Source organism: Phalacrocorax aristotelis, chromosome 30 (genome assembly GCF_949628215.1).
Source record: "Phalacrocorax aristotelis chromosome 30, bGulAri2.1, whole genome shotgun sequence".
In the NCBI taxonomy this organism is placed as follows: Eukaryota; Metazoa; Chordata; class Aves; order Suliformes; family Phalacrocoracidae; genus Phalacrocorax; species Phalacrocorax aristotelis.
In genome coordinates, this window is record NC_134305.1 from 390,052 (window position 1) to 408,954 (window position 18,903).

At 68.3% G+C, this 18,903-nt stretch overlaps 3 protein-coding genes across 3 annotated transcripts; 2 read left to right on the plus strand and 1 right to left on the minus strand.

Moving 5' to 3' along the window:
• Nucleotides 1-4,539: 4,539 nt before the first annotated feature.
• On the plus strand, nt 4,540-10,623 carry LOC142048980 (protein Smaug homolog 2-like). Its single transcript, XM_075076329.1, has 11 exons — nt 4,540-4,645; nt 5,344-5,768; nt 6,538-7,005; nt 7,429-7,680; nt 7,782-7,891; nt 7,995-8,081; nt 8,351-8,591; nt 8,712-8,797; nt 8,891-9,009; nt 9,334-9,529; nt 10,318-10,623. Exons 2-11 carry the CDS (start codon nt 5,573-5,575, stop codon nt 10,621-10,623), a joined length of 2,061 nt encoding a protein of 686 aa, XP_074932430.1. The 5' UTR covers nt 4,540-4,645; nt 5,344-5,572.
• A 904-nt stretch (nt 10,624-11,527) lies between these two features.
• LOC142048987 (RNA polymerase II-associated factor 1 homolog) lies at nt 11,528-16,543 on the minus strand. The gene is given in 15 exon segments (XM_075076342.1): nt 11,528-12,108; nt 12,225-12,312; nt 12,437-12,542; nt 12,995-13,123; nt 13,408-13,505; nt 13,507-13,525; nt 13,605-13,708; nt 13,954-14,022; nt 14,131-14,236; nt 14,343-14,444; nt 14,554-14,620; nt 14,883-15,004; nt 15,468-15,560; nt 15,702-15,731; nt 16,343-16,543. Coding segments are annotated over 15 exon segments (1,578 nt in total). The 5' UTR covers nt 16,393-16,543; the 3' UTR covers nt 11,528-11,713.
• LOC142048996 (mediator of RNA polymerase II transcription subunit 29-like) lies at nt 16,477-18,751 on the plus strand. Its single transcript, XM_075076359.1, has 4 exons — nt 16,477-16,775; nt 17,380-17,438; nt 17,695-17,779; nt 18,279-18,751. Exons 1-4 carry the CDS (start codon nt 16,530-16,532, stop codon nt 18,504-18,506), a joined length of 618 nt encoding a protein of 205 aa, XP_074932460.1. The 5' UTR covers nt 16,477-16,529; the 3' UTR covers nt 18,507-18,751.
• Nucleotides 18,752-18,903: the final 152 nt, after the last annotated feature.

The window sequence follows — 18,903 nt, forward strand, 5'->3', positions numbered from 1 at the left end:
GATCAGTATGGTCCAGACCAGACCAGTATGGACCAGTACAAGCCAGTACAAAACCAACACAGCCCAGTACATCCCAGTATGTATGAGGCAGTACAGTCCAGTATGGCTCAGCACAGCCCAGTACAGGCCAGTATGGCTCAGCACAGCCCAGTACAGAACAACGTGGCCCAGTATGTCCCAGTACAGGACTGCATGGTCCCAGTACGGCCCAGTACAAACAGTATGGGACAGCCCAGCACAGTATGGCCCAGTAGAGACCAATATGGGACTGCACAGCCCATTATGCCCAGTTCAGATCCTTATGGGACCACACAGCCCAGTACAGACCTGTACAGGACAGCACAGCCCAGTATGGCCAGTTAAAGACCAGTATAAGACCGCACAGCCCAGCACAGACCCAGCACAGACCCAGTACAGACCAGTACAGGACTGCACAGCCCAGTATGGCCCAGTACAGACCCGTACAGGACTGCACAGCCCAGTATGGCCCAGTACAGACCCAGTACAGGACTGCACAGCCCAGTATGGCCCAGTACAGACCCAGTACAGGACTGCACAGCCCAGTATGGCCCAGTACAGCCCAATACAGACCCAGAACAGGACTGCACAGCCCAGTATGGCCCAGTACAGACCCAGCACAGACCCAGTACAGACCCAGTACAGGACTGCACAGCCCAGTATGGCCCAGTACAGCCCCAGTGCAGCCCCAGTACAGGACTGCACAGCCCAGTATGGCCCAGTACAGACCCAGTACAGACCCCGTACAGAACTGCACAGCCCAGTACAGACCAGTACAGCCCCAGTACAGCACTGCACAGCCCAGTACAGACCAGACCCCGTACAGCCCAGTACAGACCCATACAGGACTGCACAGCCCAGTATGGCCCAGTACAGACCCAGTACAGACCCAGTACAGGACTGCACAGCCCAGTATGGCCCAGTACAGCCCAATACAGACCCAGAACAGGACTGCACAGCCCAGTATGGCCCAGTACAGACCCAGCACAGACCCAGTACAGACCCAGTACAGGACTGCACAGCCCAGTATGGCCCAGCACAGACCCAGTACAGACCCCGTACAGGACTGCACAGCCCAGTATGGCCCAGTACAGCCCCAGTGCAGCCCCAGTACAGGACTGCACAGCCCAGTATGGCCCAGTACAGCCCAGTACAGACCCCGTACAGAACTGCACAGCCAAGTACAGACCAGTACAGCCCCAGTACAGCACTGCACAGCCCAGTACAGACCCATACAGGACTGCACAGCCCAGTATGGCCCAGTACAGACCCAGTACAGACCCAGAACAGGACTGCACAGCCCAGTATGGCCCAGTACAGACCAGTACAGACCCAGTACAGGACTGCACAGCCCAGTATGGCCCAGTACAGACCCAGTACAGACCCAGTACAGACCCCGTACAGAACTGCACAGTATGGCCCAGTATGGCCCAGTACAGACCCAGTACAGGCCAGTACAGGACTGCACAGCCCAGTATGGCCCAGTACAGACGCCATACAGACCCCGTACAGGACTGCACAGCCCAGTATGGCCCAGTACAGCCCAGTACAGACCCCGTACAGAACTGCACAGCCCAGTATGGCCCAGTACAGACCCAGTACAGGACTGCACAGCACAGTATGGCCCAGTACAGACCCAGTACAGACCCCGTACAGAACTGCACAGCCAAGTACAGACCAGTACAGCCCCAGTACAGCACTGCACAGCCCAGTACAGACCCCGTACAGCCCAGTACAGACCCATACAGGACTGCACAGCCCAGTATGGCCCAGTACAGACCCAGTACAGACCCAGTACAGGACCGCACAGCCCAGTATGGCCCAGTACAGACCCAGTACAGACCCAGTACAGACCCCGTACAGAACTGCACAGCCCAGTATGGCCCAGTATGGCCCAGTACAGACCCAGTACAGGCCAGTACAGGACTGCACAGCCCAGTATGGCCCAGTACAGACCCAGTACAGACCCCGTACAGAACTGCACAGCCCAGTATGGCCCAGTATGGCCCAGTACAGACCCAGTACAGACCCAGAACAGGACTGCACAGCCCAGTATGGCCCAGTACAGACCCAGTACAGACCCAGTACAGGACTGCACAGCCCAGTATGGCCCAGTACAGACCCAGTACAGGACAGCACAACCCAGGGACTGCCCCCCGGTGCACCCAACCGGTAACCACCCCCCACCCTCCGGTAACCACCCCTCCGGTGACCCCCCCGGAACCGCCCCCCCGTACCCCGGCCCCCGGTATCCGCCCCCACCCCCGCCGAAGCCCCCCGGTACCTGGGGGGGGCTCAGCCCACGGACGCTCCCATCACGGCTCCGAGCCCGGCACCGGCCCGGGGCGGGGGGGGGCACCGGGCCCGGTCAGGCCTCGCCCCGCCGGGGGGCCATGGGCGGTGGGAGGGAGCACAGGGAACGGGGGTGGGGGGGGACCGGGACCGGTTGTAGCGGGGTTGGGGAGGGGCGATGGGGTGGGGGGATGCCGGTACCGGGGTGGGGGAGCGCCGGGATGCCGGGGTGGGGATACCGGGATGCCGGGGTGGGGATACCGGGATGCCGGGGGGGGGGCACCGGGATGCCGGGATGGGGGCACCGGGATGCCGGGATGGGGGCACCGGGATGCCGGGGGCGGGCTCCGGGACGCCGGCCCGGGCTGATGGCGGCGGGGCGGGTGCGGCGCGGCGGGGCGGCCCCGGGATGGCGGCGGGGCGGCCCCGGTGCGGGTGGCGGTGCTGGTGCAGCCCCGGTCCCGCCGGCACAGGCCGCCGCCGCCGCTCGGAGCCGCAGAGCCGCCGGGGCGGGGCGGGGCGGGGTGGGGCGGGGCGGGGCGGGGCCGGCGGGCGGGCCCACCGACCCACGGACGGGCCCACCGACCCGCGGACGGACCCACCGACCCGCGGACGGACCCACGGAGGGGCGGGACGGGCTCTGCTGCCCCGCACCGGCGGGGCCGGGAGACACCGGTCCCTCTGTCCGTCGGTCCCTGTCCACGTCCGTCTGTCTGCCCCCAGCCCTCGGTCCTCCCTCTCTCCGTCTGTCTGTCCTTCCCTCCCTCCCTCCCTCCCTCCCTCCTTCCATCCCTCCGTCTGTCTGTCCATCCCTCCATCACGTCCCCCATCCCTCCCTCCGCCTGTCTGTCCCTCCCTCCCTCCCTCTGTCTGTCTGTCCTTCCGGCCCTCCCTCCATCCCTCCCTCCACCTGTCTATCCTTCCCTCCCTCCATCTGTCTGTCCTTCCCTCCCTCCATCCCTCCCTCTGTCTGTCTGTCCTTCCTGCTCTCCCTCCATCTATCCATCCCTTCATTCCTCTTTCTGTCCATCCCTCCTTCCCTCCCTCCCTCCGTCTGTCCATATCTCCCTCCTTCCATTCCTCCCTCCGTCCGTCCCTCTGTCCCTCTGTCCCTCTCCCTGTCCCCTGGGAGCACACGTGCACCAGAGGCCAGGGACATGCTGGGGCACGGGGATGCGCGGCCGGAGCCGTTGGGGACAGCAGGCACGGGCTGGAGGAGACGGGGTGCTGGGGACACTGGGGACACTGGGGACATGGGCTGGGGACACTGGGGACACGGACTGGGGACACTGGGGACATGGGCTGGGGACACGGGACACTGGATCATGGGCTGGGGACACTGGACACTGGGGGATGTTGGGGAACATGGGCTGGGGACACTGGGGACACTGGACAGATGGGCTGGGCACACTGGGGGACACTGGGGACACTGGGAACATGAGCTGGGGACACTGGGGATGTTGGGGGACATGGGCTGGGGACACTGGGGACCCACTGGAGGAACTGAGGAACACTGGAAACACTGGGGGCCCACTAGGGACACTGGAGGCTTACTGGGGGCACTGAGGGACACACTGGGGGCACTGGGACACACTGGGGCACACTGAGGACATACTGGGGGACACTGGTGGCACTGGGGGACATGGGCTGGAGACACTGGGGCCATGCTGGGGGACGCTGGGGGACACAAGCTGGGGCCACTGGGGCCACGCTGGAGACACTGGGGGATACTGAGGGCACTGGGGACACACTGGGGGACACCAGGAGCACTGGGGACCAGGGCCATGCACCCTGCGATTGGGGCCCCCGAGTCACGGCCCCACAGCCCCGCCCATAGGCCACGCCCACGCCCCACCCTAAAGGTCCCACCTCCTCAAGCCCCGCCCCTACGGGGCAGGATGAACCCGGGGGCGTGGCCCAAGAGATGGGGCGTGGTCTAGGTCCAGAGATGGGTGTGTGCTGTTAGAGGGCGTGGTCTCGGAGGGACGTGGCGGGAGGGGGCGTGGCCGGCGCAAAGGGGCGTGGCCGCGCTGCGGCCCTTGCCTCCTCCCCGTCCCACGCGATGCCGCGCGGCCCGCCCCCGCGATCCCATTGGCAGCGCTGCGGTCCAATAGCGAGCCGGGACAGAGACGCCAGAGGCGGACAACTCGCCGCCGGAAGCGGCGGTCCCACCCTGCTGCCCTCTCATTGGCTGCGGCTTTGAGGGTGGCGGAAGGGGCGGGGCGCGGCGGCGGGGGCATGCGCAGTGGCGCCGTGACGCACCCTGCGTGCTGTGCGCGCTGACGTTGCGCGGCGGCGACGGGCGCCTCCGAGCGCGGCGGCGGCGGCGGCGGTGGTGAGTTGGGGGGGGAGGGGCGACCCCGGGCCCCGCCGCGCCCCGCCGCGCCCCGCCGCGCCCCCGCGCCCCGCCCCGCGCCCCGCCCCGCGCCCCGCCCCAGCCCCGACCCCCCGGCCCCGACCCCCCGGCCCCTCCCCGCGGCCGCCGGGCCTGGGCCGCCCCCGGCGCGGCCTCCCCGGCCGGGCCCTGACCAGCACACCCCCATCCCGCCCCGTACCGGCACCACCCGCCCGCCCTGCCCCGGCGCCCCCGCCCCGCCCGGTGCCCCCGCCCCGGCCCGGCCCCTCTGCTCTCCCCGGCGGCGCCCCGCGCCCGGCTGTGGCCGCTCCGCCCGCCGGGAGGGCGCCGAAGGGCCCGGGGATACCCCCGCGCCCGGGCGCGCCGCCCCTCTGGCTGCTCGCCGTCCGCTCCCCTCCGCCGGGGCGTCGGGCCGGGCCCCGGGCGGGCGATGCGGCGGGTTCCGCGCTCCTCCCGGCGGAGGCCGTGTCTCCGCGGACGGGGCAGGGGGTCCCATCCTCGGGGGTCGGGACGGGGGGCGGGGCTCCCGGGGGTCCTGGCTGTGCTGGCGGGGCTGAACCGGCACCCTGAGGTGCTCCCGGTGCTGGGGGGGCGTGTGCCCGTCCCCGCTGGGTGGGGGGCTCCCCGCGGAGGGTCCCTGGCCCTGACGCTGCCCCGTCTCCTCTCTCTCTCCGCAGGGATCAGTGGGCCTCTCCCGCGGGAACGCAGCCGGGGGGCCCGGCCTGAGCCGTCCGGGCCTCGTGCCCCCCCCCATGCCCGCCCTGGCCCGGGGGGGCACTGACTCCTCAGCCAGGCCCCGCAGGGGCCCCCACTGCGGCCGCCGCATCGCCGCCATGTGAGGGGGGGGGGCACGGCTGGGCCCCGCGTCTCCCCCTCCCCACCGCCCTCAGCCCCCCCGGCACCGCCATGATGTTCCGGGATCAGGTGGGGATCGTGGCGGGGTGGTTCAAGGGCTGGAATGAGTGCGAGCAGACGGTGGCCCTGCTCTCGCTGCTGAAGCGTGTCACCCGCACGCAGGCCCGCTTCCTCCAGCTCTGCCTTGAGCACTCGCTGGCCGACTGCACCGACATCCACCTCCTCGAGGCCGAGGCCAACAGTGCTGGTGAGGCACGGTGGTGGGGTTCCCCGGGTGGATGGGGGCTCTGTGGTGACCCTTGGGGCTTCTGGGCTGGGCAGGTGGGCTCTGCAGGGAGCCCAGGAACTCCCCAGGTGGACGGGTGTGTTCCCTGGTTGGGTAGGTGGGCTCTGCAGGGACCCGTGGGGCTCCCTGGGTAGGTAGGTGGGCTCTGCAGGGACCCTTAGGGCTCCCTGGGTGGATGGATGGGCTCCCTGGGTGGGCAGGTGGGCTCCCTGGGGACCCTGCGGAGCCCCCAAGGGCTCTCACCACATGTGGTGGGTCTCTGTCCATCATCCCCCCCCAGGGGCTCCCCATGTGGTCCTGGGTGCCCTGTGGAAGCTTTACAGAGACCCCAAAAGCAGCCTGGGTGCCTGGCAGGGCTCCCTGCCTCAGCCTGGGGTACCCCCTTTGTCCCCAGGTACCTCTGGGGTCCCTTCCTGCAGTCCTGGGGAGGTGGGGGGTTCTCCCTGTGTGTTCCTGGGCAGCTGCGGGGGCTCATGGGGCTCCCGTCTTCCTTAGGGAAAACTGAGGGAGTTTGTCCCCAATTTTAACCCCCTATGTTTGCCCCTGGCGAGTTTTGCTCCCCCATTTCCAGCCCAAAGCGGCGTGGTTTAGCTCCATTGCCCCCAAAATCCTCCCCCACATCCCAACGAGGTGATTACACGTGGGGCGCAGCCTCATCCCCTCCTCGGTGCATCCCCCCGGGCGGTGCGGTGGCACCGACACCCCCCCTCACCACTTTCCCACCCCGCAGCCGCCATCAGCCAGTGGCCGCAGGAGCCGGCAGAGGCAGCGGTGGCCCTGCTCCTGGCCCACCTCCCGCTCCTGCAGCCGGGTAACGCTGCCGCCAAGGCCGAGTACATGAAGCGGCTGCAGAAGATCCTGGCATACGCCATTGAGAGCAACCGCTGCGTGGAGGAGAGCCGGCAGCTCCTCTCCTACGCCCTCATCCACCCCGCCACCACCCTGGACGACCGCAGCGCCTTGGCCCTCTGGCTGGGCCACCTGGAGGAGCGTTTGGCCGGCGGCAGCGGCCCCCCGGCGCGACCCCCCCGCCCCGACGCCCCTCGACGGCCGCAACCTCCCCACGAGTGGCCTGAGCACGCAGCCCCCGAGCTGGGGCCGGCCTGGCCCGAGGCGGCGCCCCGGGAGAACGGGCACCCGCCCTTCCACCCCCCCACCAGCGGCAACGGCCTGGGGGGAGCGAGTGAGTGGGGCCCAGGTGGGTGGGAAGGGGCCTGGGGGTGACACTGATGGCTGAGGAGTGACTTGGCGGGGGGGCAGGGAGGGGTCCGGGGGGGGCTGAGGAGGGACCATGGTGGGACGGTAAGGGTTGGGGAGATGTTGGAGAGACATTAAGTGCTGAAGAAGGACTTGGAGAGGTCGGGGGGGACATCTTGGTGTCTGGGGAGGGGATCTGGGGGGCTGGGGAGGGGCATGGGGGGGCTGATGGGGTTGGGGGGAAGACAGGTAGGGGGCGTAGGGACCTGGGGGAGACATTAAGGTCTGAGGGGGGGACCTGGGGGGGGACATTAAGGGTCTGGAGGGGGACCCAGGTGGCCGCAGAGGACTTGGGGGGCTGGGGGAGGGTCGTGCGGAGGGGATCCTGTCGTCTGGGCACCCCCTGACCCCCTGCTCCCCACAGCTCTGCCCTGCCAGCTGCACCCCAGCCCGCTGAAGCGCTCCCTCTCGCTGGTGCCCGGCAGCCCCCAGGGAGGGGGAGGCGAGTGGCCAGGGGGTGGTGACGAGCCCGCTGTCCCCGTCCCACCCCGCCCCCCGTTCGGGGACCACGCGCCCCTCTCGCCCCAGAGCAGCGTGGCCTCCTCGGGCAGTGAGCAGACTGAGGAGCCAGCCGGAGGCCGCAACACCTTCCAGGAGGACGGCAGCGGCATGAAAGGTGGGGGACAGGGCAGACGTGGGTGGCGCCGGGGGGGGGCCGTGGGGACCCACCACCTCACGGCTGCCACCGTGTTGCCCCCACCCCGCCCCCCCCCAAAGATGTCCCCTCCTGGCTGAAGAGCCTGCGGCTGCACAAGTACGCGGCACTCTTCTCCCAAATGACGTACGAGGAGATGATGACTCTGACGGAGCATCACCTCGAGTCGCAGGTGAGACGGCGGGGTCCCCTGGTGTCCCCTGCTCCCTGTCCCTGCCACCCGTGGATGAGGGGACGACCCCCCATCCCGCCTGTCCCTCCCTTGTCCCCCGCAGAACGTCACCAAGGGCGCGCGGCACAAGATCGCCCTGAGCATCCAGAAGCTGCGGGAGCGGCAGAGTGTCCTCAGGGCGCTGGAGAAGGTGGGCCCGGGGGTGGCCCTGGGGTCCCCACGGGTGGAGTGGGGTGGCCCTGGGGTCCCCACGGGTGGAGTGGGGTGGCCCTGGGGTCCCCACGGGTGGAGTGGGGTGGCCCTGGTCCCTTTCTGCATCCTGAGGGCTGGCACCCTTGTACCCTCATGTCCCCAGGGGTGGCACAGGCTGTCCCTAGAGCTGGGGGGGGGTGTCCCCTGATCCCCCCCCAAGGTCCCCATGTCCCCCGCCCTGTCCTACGTGTCCCTGATCCCCTGCAGGACATCCTGGAGGGGGGCAACCTGTGGACGGCACTGCAGGAGCTCCAGCAGATCATGGTGACCCCCATCAAGGCCTTCCGGCCCCCCCCGGCTGCCCCCCCCTCCAATGGCACCCCCGATGGGGCCCCCCCGGGGGCTGCCGACGCCTTCACCCCCCACCCAACCGCCGACGCTGAAGCCCCCGCCGCCCCTGTCCCCGACGGGGACATCCCGGGGCAGTTCACCCGTGTCATGGGCAAAGGTGAGACACCCACTTTTTTGGGGGGGGGGGGTCCTGGGGTGCTGAGGGAGGGGTATCAGGGTGCTGGGGGGGGGCTCAGGGTGCCCGGACGCCTGGGCTCCTCCCTGACCCCCCCCTCAGTGTGCACCCAGCTGCTGGTGTCGCGGCCGGACGAGGAGAACATCACCAGTTACCTCCAGCTCCTCGAGAAGTGCCTGAGCCACGAGGTAGGGCAGGGACTGGGGGGGACTGGGGGGGCTGCAGGGCCGTGTGTCGCCTGCTGATGCCCCCCACCCCCCCCCGTGTTTGTGTCCCCCCAGGCGTTCACGGAGACGCAGAAGAAGAGGCTCCTCTCCTGGAAGCAGCAGGTCCTGAAGCTGCTCCGCACCTTCCCCAAGAAGGTGCCGCTCGACAGCCAGGGCTATCGGCCCGCCAAGGGGTAGGTGGGGGTTTGGGGAGGGCCCGGGGGGTCTCAGGCACCCCCAGTCACACCCTGCACCCGTTTCCTCTTGGGGCTCTTTGCTCCCCCCAGGGGCCTGATTTCCCCCACTGTGCCCAACTTCTGCTCCCCCCCCCCCCCAATTTGGCGGGGTGTGAGGGGGTCTCAGCCTCTCCCAGGGCACCCTTCTGCCCCAGTTTGTCCCATTGCCCCCCTGCTGAAGGGTTGGGGTGCCTCATTTTCCCCTGGGGGGGACTCTGGGTGACCTGCAGGGGATCTGGGGGGTGCCAGTACCATCCTGATCCCCGCTGTGTCCTCCCCCAGCTGGGCCTTCGGCTCCAACTCGCTCCCCATAGCTGGCTCTGTGGGGGGGGCGGGGGGGCGGCGGGGGCAGCGCCCCTTCGCGTTGCCCCCCCGCCCGCTGCCCCCTGCCCGCCTGGGGCTGCTGGGGCCTGCTGGGGGGGCCCCTGCCCCCCGGCCCCCCCTCGGTGGACCCCCCCTCGGCGCCCAGGGACGCCAGGTGGGTCACGGGGATGGGTGTGGGCTCCTTTGGGGGTTCTGGGGGTCTGTGAGGATTTGGGGAGGGTCGGGGCATGGGTGGGGTGGGTGCTGGGGTCCTATGGGATTTGGGGGGGTTCATACGCTGGGATCCCTGGGGATATGGAGGTGGGGGGCTGGGGGGCAGAAGCTGGGGTCCCCAGGTATTGGGAGGGGTCCTATGGTGTGGGGGGCAGGTGAGATGTGGGGGTCCTTGGGCATTGGGGGGGATCCTGGGGGTTGAGGGGGGCAGGTGTGGGGGTCCCTGGGCATTGGTGGGGATCCTGGGGGTTGGGGGGGGGCAGGTGTGGGGGTCCCTGGGCATTGGTGGGGATCCTGGGGGTTGGGGCAGGTGTAGGGGTCCCTGGGCATTGGTGGGGATCCTGGGGGTTGGGGGGGCGGGTGTGGGGGTCCCTGGGCATTGGGGGAGATCCTGGGGGTTGGGGGGGTGGGTGTGGGGGGTCCCTGGGCATTGGTGGGGATCCTGGGGGGTTGGGGAGGTGGGTGTGGGGGGGCAGGTGTGGGGGACCTTGGGGACTGGGGGGGGCTGCTGTTTGTTGGGGTGTCTGGGTGAACTTGGGGGGTGCTGTTTGGGGGGGGCAGACGCTGGATCCTTTGGGGCTACTCCTTCACCCTGGGATCCCCATGGGGGGAAATGGGGGGTCCCAGATCCTGGGGTCTTATTTTGGGGGGGACCCTCCTGGATGCCAGCACCCCTGTGTCGGGGTTTGGCACCCCCCCGTAACAAAGACCCTGTCGCCCACCCCCCAGAGCCTGTGGTTCGGCAGTGGGGGGGCCGGGGGCTCCCCGGGGAGCCGCAGCGCGGTGCAGCGCACCCACTCGCTGCCCGTCCACACCTCGCCCCAGGCCCTGCTCGCCTTCCCCAGGGTAGGTCAGGGGGGCCGGGACCCCCCCAGGAGGGTCTGGGGGGGTCTGGGAGGGGGGGACAGGGTGCCTGGGGCCCCCCCCCTCACCCTGTGTGTCGCCCAGAGTGTCCCCTCCCCGGCACTGACCTGGAGATCAACCCACGCTGGAGTCGCTGTGCCTGAGCATGACGGAGCACGCGCTGGGCGGTGAGGGGGGGCGCGGGGGGACGCGGGGGGCACATGGGGGGGCACGGGGATATGGGGGGGCACGGGGGTAACACGGGGGGCACAGGGGCGTGGGGGGGCACAGGGGCATGGGGATGACACGGGGGGACATGGCGGGGGGTGCCCGGAGATATGGGGGGGCGGGGCACAAAGGCACAGGGACACCGTGGGGGGACACGGTGCCCCCCCCTGACACCGCCCCCCCCAACCCCCCCGCAGATGGCACAGACAAGACCTCCACCATCTGATGGCGCCGCCCCCCTCCCCAAATCGGGGGGGCCACACCCTTAACACCCCCTCCGCCGGGGGGGGCACCCCCTCCATGACCAGTCACCCTCACCGGCCCCCCCCCGCGGGGGGGTACCCTAAAATAAGTGGGGGGTGGGGTTTAACCCCCCTGTCCCCCCTCCTCCAGGCCGGGAGGAGGGGCACCGGGACCCCTGCGAGGGAGGGGCTCCTGAGGCTGATGACCTCGCTTGGGGGGGGGGAGGGGGCGGGGGGCCGCGATGACACTACAGGGGCTGCGCACTGGGGGCGGGGCTCTCCCGGCCCCTCTTTATTTTGGGGGGGATGGAGGGGGGTGGGGAGGGATTTGTTGTGTTTTCACCATTTTTAATAATCCCCGAATCCTGGGTTTTTGTTGGGTTTTTCTCTGTGTTGTTTTTTTTTTTCCACTTTATTATTATATTATTATTATTAATATTATTTTCGGTTTTAGCCCCCCGGGGGGGGGGTGTCACCCTGTCCACCCCCAGGGGGGGCACACCCCAAATTTAGGTACATGTTGACACCCCCCGGGGTGGGGAACGCCCCGGGACCCCCCCTCCCCGTCGGTACAGGCCCCCCCCCCCTTTGTACACGTAGCGCCGCGGCCCTTCAAGATAGAAACGTTATTTTAGATACATTTTATTATGAATAACTTTTGTTATGACTATGGCTGGTAACCATGACTACGTTAATAAAGAGAAAAAAAACAAACCCAAGTGGACCCAAAGTGCTTTTTTTTGCCCCAAAATGGGGACGGGGGCGATGGGTCCAGGTTCAACCTCACTATGAGCTGCTGGAGAATCCCCCCGTCAGTCGCTGGAGGAGTCGGAGGCGTCGCTGGCGCTCTCTTCCTCTTCCTCCTCATCCTCCTCCTCTGAGGCCTCACTGGGGCTGAGGCGGGGGCTGCGGGGGGGACCCCCCTCGCTTCCCCCCGCCTCCGATTCTTCCTCCTCCTCCTCTTCCTCCTCTTCCTCATCGTTGTCGCTACCGAAGATCTCCTCCTGGTCACGAGCGGCCCGGGCGGCATCGCTGCCAGCCCGCCGGCCCCCTCTGCCTTCCTCATCCTCCTCTTCATCTTCGGCCTCATCCTCCTCCTCGCTGCGGGCCGAACCTCCCTGCTCGCTGCTGCTCCCGGAGCCTTCGGCCTCCTCCTCCTCGCCGCTCCCCCCGCCCTCGCTCTCGCTGCCCTTCTCACGCTCTTCATCTAGAAGGGAGGGGGAGAGATTGGGGGGGCCCCACGCTGTACCGCCGGCCGCAGGGGGGTACAGCCCCCCCCTCCGCCCCGGGAGTGCCCCCCCCAGACCCAGGACCCCCCCCAACCTGATCCGGCCGCCTCCTTCTCAGCCTCCATCTCCTCCTCCTCCTCTTCCTCGGGCTCGTGGTTCTCCAGCTGCGCCCGCCGTGCCTCCTTGGTGGGGGTGGGCAAGGGGGTGTGTCAGCAGGACACCGGGGTCCCCGAGTACCCCGGGGTGGGCAGGAGAAGGGGGTGGGGGGTCCCCAATACCCCCCCCACCCCCCCCCCGCAGCTGTACCTGGGCCTCCAGCTCCTTCTCGTTCATGTCGCGGTGTTTCACCACCAGCACCGCGTTGGTGCCCGACTGCACCCCCGCCCGGGCCCGCCGCTTGCTCAGCCGCACCCTGGGGGGGGGGCGGAACTGGGGGTCAGGCACCCCCGGGAGCCCCCACCCCGATCCCTCCTGCCTCCCAGGGAACCCCCCCAGACTGCTCCTGCCTCCCAGGAAACACCCCTAGACCTCTCCTGACCCTTCCCAACTCCCAGTGAACCCCACACTCCCCTGTGAACCCCCATGACCCCAGAGACACCCCCCCCACCCCCAGATCCCCTGTGAACCCCCAGGAACCCACCCTAGACCCCCTGCAACACCCACCCCCCCACTGTCCTGGCAGGTGGTGGGGGGCTCAAGCACCCCTTGGGACCCCCCCAGCAAGACCCTCCCGCCACCACCGGCTCCCCCGCCCAGGGACCTCCAAAGAGCCCCCAGGGAAGGGGAACACCCCCCAGTGCCCCCTTTATTTGAAGGGGGGGGGGGGGGGCGCCCAGCGCCTCCCAGTGCCCCCACCAGCCCCACCTGGTCTCCAGCTCGTTGTAGTAGACGCCATCGCCCTCGCGGAAGATGAAGAAGTAATTCTCCTCGTAGCCCTTGCTGGCCTTGTTCTTCACGTTCCAGTTGTACTCCCGGGCGATCTTGTAGTCGTATCTGGGGGGGCGGGGAGGGCACGGGGGGGTGGGGGGGGCTGGGAAGACCCTCCCCCTCCCAAATCCCCCCACACACCTGCCAAAGCAGCCCCCCAAAACCTAATGGGCTCTGCCAGGCCCTCAGATTGTCCTCCACAGAGCTGGGGGATCCCTGCAACCGGCTCCCCGTGGCCCCCCCCAAGCTATATGAGACCCTCTGAAGCTATGCGGGCCCCCCACCCAGCTATATAGGACCCCCCTCGGATGTATAAGGCCCCCCCCCCGATGCAGAGGACCCCCCCATACACATCCTCAGGGGCATAATCCATCTCCTCCTCCTGGTCTCGCTTTCGCTTGCGCAGCGTCTCCTCCACCGGCAAGAAATAGGCCACGAACTGGTTTCCCCTCCTCGTCCATCATCCCCCTGTGGTCAGAAGGGGTTAAAGGGGGTGCAGGGAGGGCAAGAGGCACCCCCCGCCCCCAAAATGTGCCCCCCCCAGCACCTGATCATGGCCTGGGACATCATCTCCAGCGCAGCCGGGCCGCTCGTGTCCTTGGGCGCCGGGTCCGAGTCGAAGATGACTTGGGCGCAAGGGTTGATCCACATCTGGGGGGGACAAAAAAGGGGGTGTTGGGGGCATAAAAAGGGGTGTTGGGGGGACAACATGCCCACCCCCCCCAAACCTCGAACCACCGTTCTGCCCCCAAAACCGCCTACTGCCCTCCCAACTACCCCTGCAGGACAGCGTCATGGGAGTGGGGGGGGATTTGGGGTGTAGCCCCCCCCTCATTGGGGGCTCCCCAACGTGTACCCCCACCCTGCCGAGGGAGACCCCAAAGTGTCCCCCTTACCTTGAAGTCGGGGAAGACGGGCATGACCTCGACGGGGGTGACACGGGGCTTGCTGTAATGCTGCGTGATCTGGGGGGGCAGAGGAAGGTGTCAGGGCTGTGCGTGCGACCCCAAAATCCCAGGGAGTCCCCAAATATCCCAGGGGGACCCCAAATATCCCATCGTCTGCCCCCTCACCGCTTTCTGGGCATCCTCAAAGGTTTTCTCGATGGCAGCGATCTGGCTGTCACGGTCTTTGTAGATCTCTTCCTCCGTGAACTGCTGCTTCACCGAGACGCCGATCCTGGCGGGGGGTGGGCACAGACACGGGGGGGTAAGGGGGGGGCAGGGGGCTGCATCCCCACACCAGGACCACCCCCCTGGACCCCCCTGGGACCCCCCAGACTCACTTGACCTCGGGTTTCTCGTTGGAGACGCCGTAGCGGTTGAACTCGGTGGAGATGTACTCGGTCTTGCGCATCCACGGCACCACCTTGGCGTGTTGCTGTGACCTGGGGGGGGGGGGTGTGGCGTGATGTGGGGGGCCCCCCGGGGTTTGGGGGTGCCGTGTGCCCCCCCCAGCCAGTTTGGGGGTGCTCCCCACCCCCGGGGTGCCATTACCTCTTTGAGCTTGTTGGTGCCTGGATCTCCTCCTCCAGCAGCTTCTCATCTGCCGGGTCCAGAAGCACTGCGGGTGTGTGGAAGGAAAAATTTAGCTTCCCCTCCCAATTTTGGGGTTCCCACCCCACTGTTGGGGTCACCCCCAGTGTTGGGATCCCCCCCAATCTCCCCCCAACCCTTACTGGAAGCTCAGCCCCTTGGGGAGCTTCCAGGGTATCCCTCAGCCCTTGGGTGGATGTGCCGCCCTCCATGGGTACCCCCCTCAAATCTGGGCTCCCCCCCAAATTCGGGGTGTTCCCCCCAACTTCGGGGTCCCCCTGGTGCCCCACCGCTGGGGTCGATGCGGTAGGTGTCAGGGTTGATGAGGTCGATGGTGACGCCCAGGTCGGGCTCTGTCAGCAGGTCGTGCTTGTGCTGCTTCTCCAGCGATGTTGCCTTGTACTGCACAAACCTGGGGGGGGGGGGGGGAACGACACGTCCAGGCACCCCAAAAGGCCCCCCAAAAACCCCAACCCCCCCCAAACCCCAAATCACCCCAAAAAATGCCACTTTCTCCTAAAAGACCCCACAAAGCCCCAAAACACACCCCTCAAAAAACCCACCTCTGCCCAAACGCCCCACCAAACCAGGGGGGGTTCAAAACGCACCAGTCCCCCCCCAATCCCTCCCCCAGCGCTGAGTGAACCCCCAAAGCACCCCAGCCCCACCAAACGCCCCCGCCCCCCCCTTTGTGCTGCAGGAACCAGACGGGACCCCAGCCCCCCAAACCTCTCCCCGTCCCCCCATGCACTGCCCAAACCCAGGGGAAAGCCCCCAAAATGCCCCTGCTGCCCCGTTTTATGGTCCAAATTGGGGTACGGGAGGGGGGAGGGGCTACCCCCTGAGCCGCCCCTCCTCCCCCCGCCCCCCCGTACCGGTTCTGGTCGAAGGGGTACGTGATGAACTTGGGGTCGAAGGGGATGTCAGGGAGGCTGTTGCAGTACTTGACCCGACAGACCACACCTGACCTGGGGGGCCGGGGGTGTCAGGGGGCCCCTGAATACAGGGGGGCCCCCGAACACAGTGGGGTCGTGGGGCCCCAAAACACAGGGGGGACCCACAGGACTGGGGGGCAGCATAAGCCCCCCCAGGCTCTGCCCCCCACTCACCTCTCTGGCAACGTCCGGTGGGAGCTGGGCCTGTGGGGAGGGGGAGGGAAGCAGGGGGACCCTGGCATGCGGGTGCCCCGCCCCCCCGGTGTGTGCTGTGACATCATCAGGGGACCCCAGCATCCAGGACCACCCCCACCCTCTCTATGATGTCATGAGGCAATCCCCACCCCTGCACTATGATGTCATGAGAAGACCCAGGCACACAGACCCCCAAATCCTCACCATGTACACTATGACATCATGGGGGTACCCCAACACCCCGAGTCACCCCCTATGTTAGCTATGACGTCAGAAAGGGACCCAGGCTTCCACCCGCCGCCCTCCCCCCTTGTGTGACGTCACGAGGGGAGCCCCCTCCCCTTCTGTGCGCTATGACATCAGGATGTCACGCAGGTGCCTGGGACCCCCAAGCCCCCCACATGTTCTATGACGCCATAAGGGGACCCCGTTGTCACGGACCCCCAACCCCCCACGTGCGTTATGACGTCAGGACACCCAGGTTCACGCGCTCCCCAGGGGGAGTGACATCACGAGGGGACCCAGACGGCCCGGCTCCCCCCCCCCCGACCCGCGGCCCCGCCTCCGCCCCGTGACGCCACGGCGCCCGCCATGACGCCAGGCCCGTGACGACGCCGCACCTGTGGCCCGGCTCCTCCCGCTGCGCCTGCGTCTGGATGGTGGGAGCCATGGTGGGGCCGGCCCCGGGCCCTCCGCAGGCACCGCGCGGGGCAGCTGCTTCCGGCCGGCGCCAGGACCCCCCACCCTGACGTCACTTCTCGGCGCGCGGGGCCGGACGGGAGCGGAAGCCAGGCGCGCGCCCGGGAAATGGCGGCGCAGCCGCAGCCGCCCCCGACGGGGCCGGGCGCGGGGCCGGGCCCGGGACCTCCCGCCGCCCCCGCGCCGCCGCCGGCTCTGCCCGCCGCCGCCGGGCCGGGTCCGGGTCAGCCGCCGGGTCCGGGGCAGGCCCCGGGGCCGCCGCTGCCGGCGCAGGTGGCGGCCGCGCAGGCGCAGGACTTCGACCCGGTGCAGCGGTTCCGCCTCCTCATCCCCCAGCTAAAGGAGAGCCTGCAGGTGGGCGGGGTCTGCCGCAGACACGGGGCGGGGCCTGCCGCCGGCGGGGGGGTGAGGCCTGACGCGGTGGACAGACTATTCCCGGCATGGGGGCGTGGCTTACCGCCGGGAGAGGGCGGGGCTTGTCAGCGGGGGGGGGGTCTGCCACCGGGGAGGCGTGGTGTTGGGACGGGGCGGGGCCGGCACTGGCAGGGAGGGTCCCCCTGGGCGTTGGGGGCTCCCTGTGCTGGTAATGGGGGTCCTGGGCAGAGTCCCTGTCCCCATGCTCTTGTTTGGGTGGTCCATGGCGATCCTTGTGCTGGTAATGGGGGTCCTGTACCAATGTCCTTGTCTGGGGGTTCCCAGGGGGTCCCTGTGCTGGTAATGGGGGTCCTGGGGGGGGTCCCTGTCCCCATGCCCTTGTTTGGGGGGTACTAGGGGGTCCTTGTGCTGGTAAAGGGGGTCCTGGGCGGCTCCCTGCCCTAATGATTGAGGGTGGGGGAGGTGTCCCAGAGTGTCCCCCCCCAGTAAATGAGTCCCCACAACTGATGACAAGTGTGGGGCCGTGGTGGGAGCTGGGGGGGTCTGCGTGTCCCGCCCTGATGCCCTTCCCCACCCCCCGCAGACCCTGATGAAAGTGGCAGCGCAGAACCTGGTGCAGAACTCCAGCATCGACAACGGGCAGTGAGTGACCATCCCCCAGTATGCCCCAGTGCCTTCCCAGTGCCCCCCAGCTCCATCCCAGTACCCCACAATACCTTCCCAGTGCTCTCCAGTACCCCCCAATGCCTTCCCAGTTCCTCCCAGCGCCATCCCAGCACCCCCCAGTGCTCCCCCACTGCCTCCCATTCCCTGCTGCAGCCCCCCAGTCCCTTCCCAGTGTCCCCCGGACACCCCCCGGGGGGCAGCAGTGGCAGTGAGGGTGCTCCCCCCCCCGCAGGAAGAGCGCCGATGGGGTCCTGCAGCGCTTCGACAAGAGCCTAGAGGAGTTTTACGCCCTCTGCGACCAGCTGGAGCTCTGCCTTGTGAGTGACCACCCCCGGGACCCCCAGCATGGGCCCCACACCCCCAGTGGCATTGGTGTCTCCCTAAACCCCCGCCCCTTGGCACCGCCATGCCCCTAGCCCCATCCCTGTCCCCCCAGTCTTCTCCCCCTGCTGTCATTCCCCCAGTGACCCCCCCACCCCCCCATGACACCCCCGGTGTGGTCCCCACACTCCCAGTGGCACTGGTGCCCCCCTAAACCCCCACCCCTTGGCACCACCACGCCCCCAGCCCCACTCTCACCCCCTCCCAATCTTGTCCCCTCTGCTGTTGCCCCCCTAAAGTGACCCCACCCCCATGTCCCTGTCCTTCCTGTAAACCCCCCAGTGTTGTCCCCATGCCCCCAGTGGCACTGGTGCCCCCCTAAACCCCCACCCCTTGACACCACCATGCCCCCATCCCCACCCCATTCCCACCCCCAATCTTGTTCCCTTGGCTGTTCCGACCCCAGTGACCCCCCTGTGTCCGTCCCCCCCACAGCGCCTGGCCCACGAGTGCCTCTCGCAGAGCTTTGACAGCGCCAAGCACGCCCCAGCCCTGGTGCCGGCAGCCCCGAAAGGCGAGGGGGGGGCAGGCGAGACCCTCCCCTACACCCAGTACCTGCCCCTCATCAAGGCCCAGATCGCCGGTGCCAAGGACATCCACAATGCCCTGCTGGAGGGGGCCAACAAGATCACGGGCAAGTTGCCCCCCCCGGGGGGGCCCTAAGTGTTTGGGGGGGCCCCCTTGGGGGTCATGGACCCCCCCCCCAAAGCCTCCCGTGGGGGGCTGAGGGCAGATATAAAGGGTTTTGGGAGGGCCTGAGCATGGATATGGGGGGCTGGGGTTTTGGGGGGCTGACACCCGCGGTGGGGGGGCCTGATGGGGTGGGGTGCGGGGGTACTGGACCCCCCCCTCCCCGGGTTTGGAGGGAAAACATCTGTTTTTTGGTAAATAAAGTGTTTTTTCTCTGCTGTTGGCTCCTCTATGCCTGGGGCAGGACCCTGGCGGGCAGGAGGGGGGGGCGGTGGGGCCGCCTGCCATGGGAAGAGGCGTGGGATGGCGTGGGCTGAGGCGCTGCGCCGTGACGTCACGGCCGGGCCGTGGCGTCACTCCCCCGCCCCCA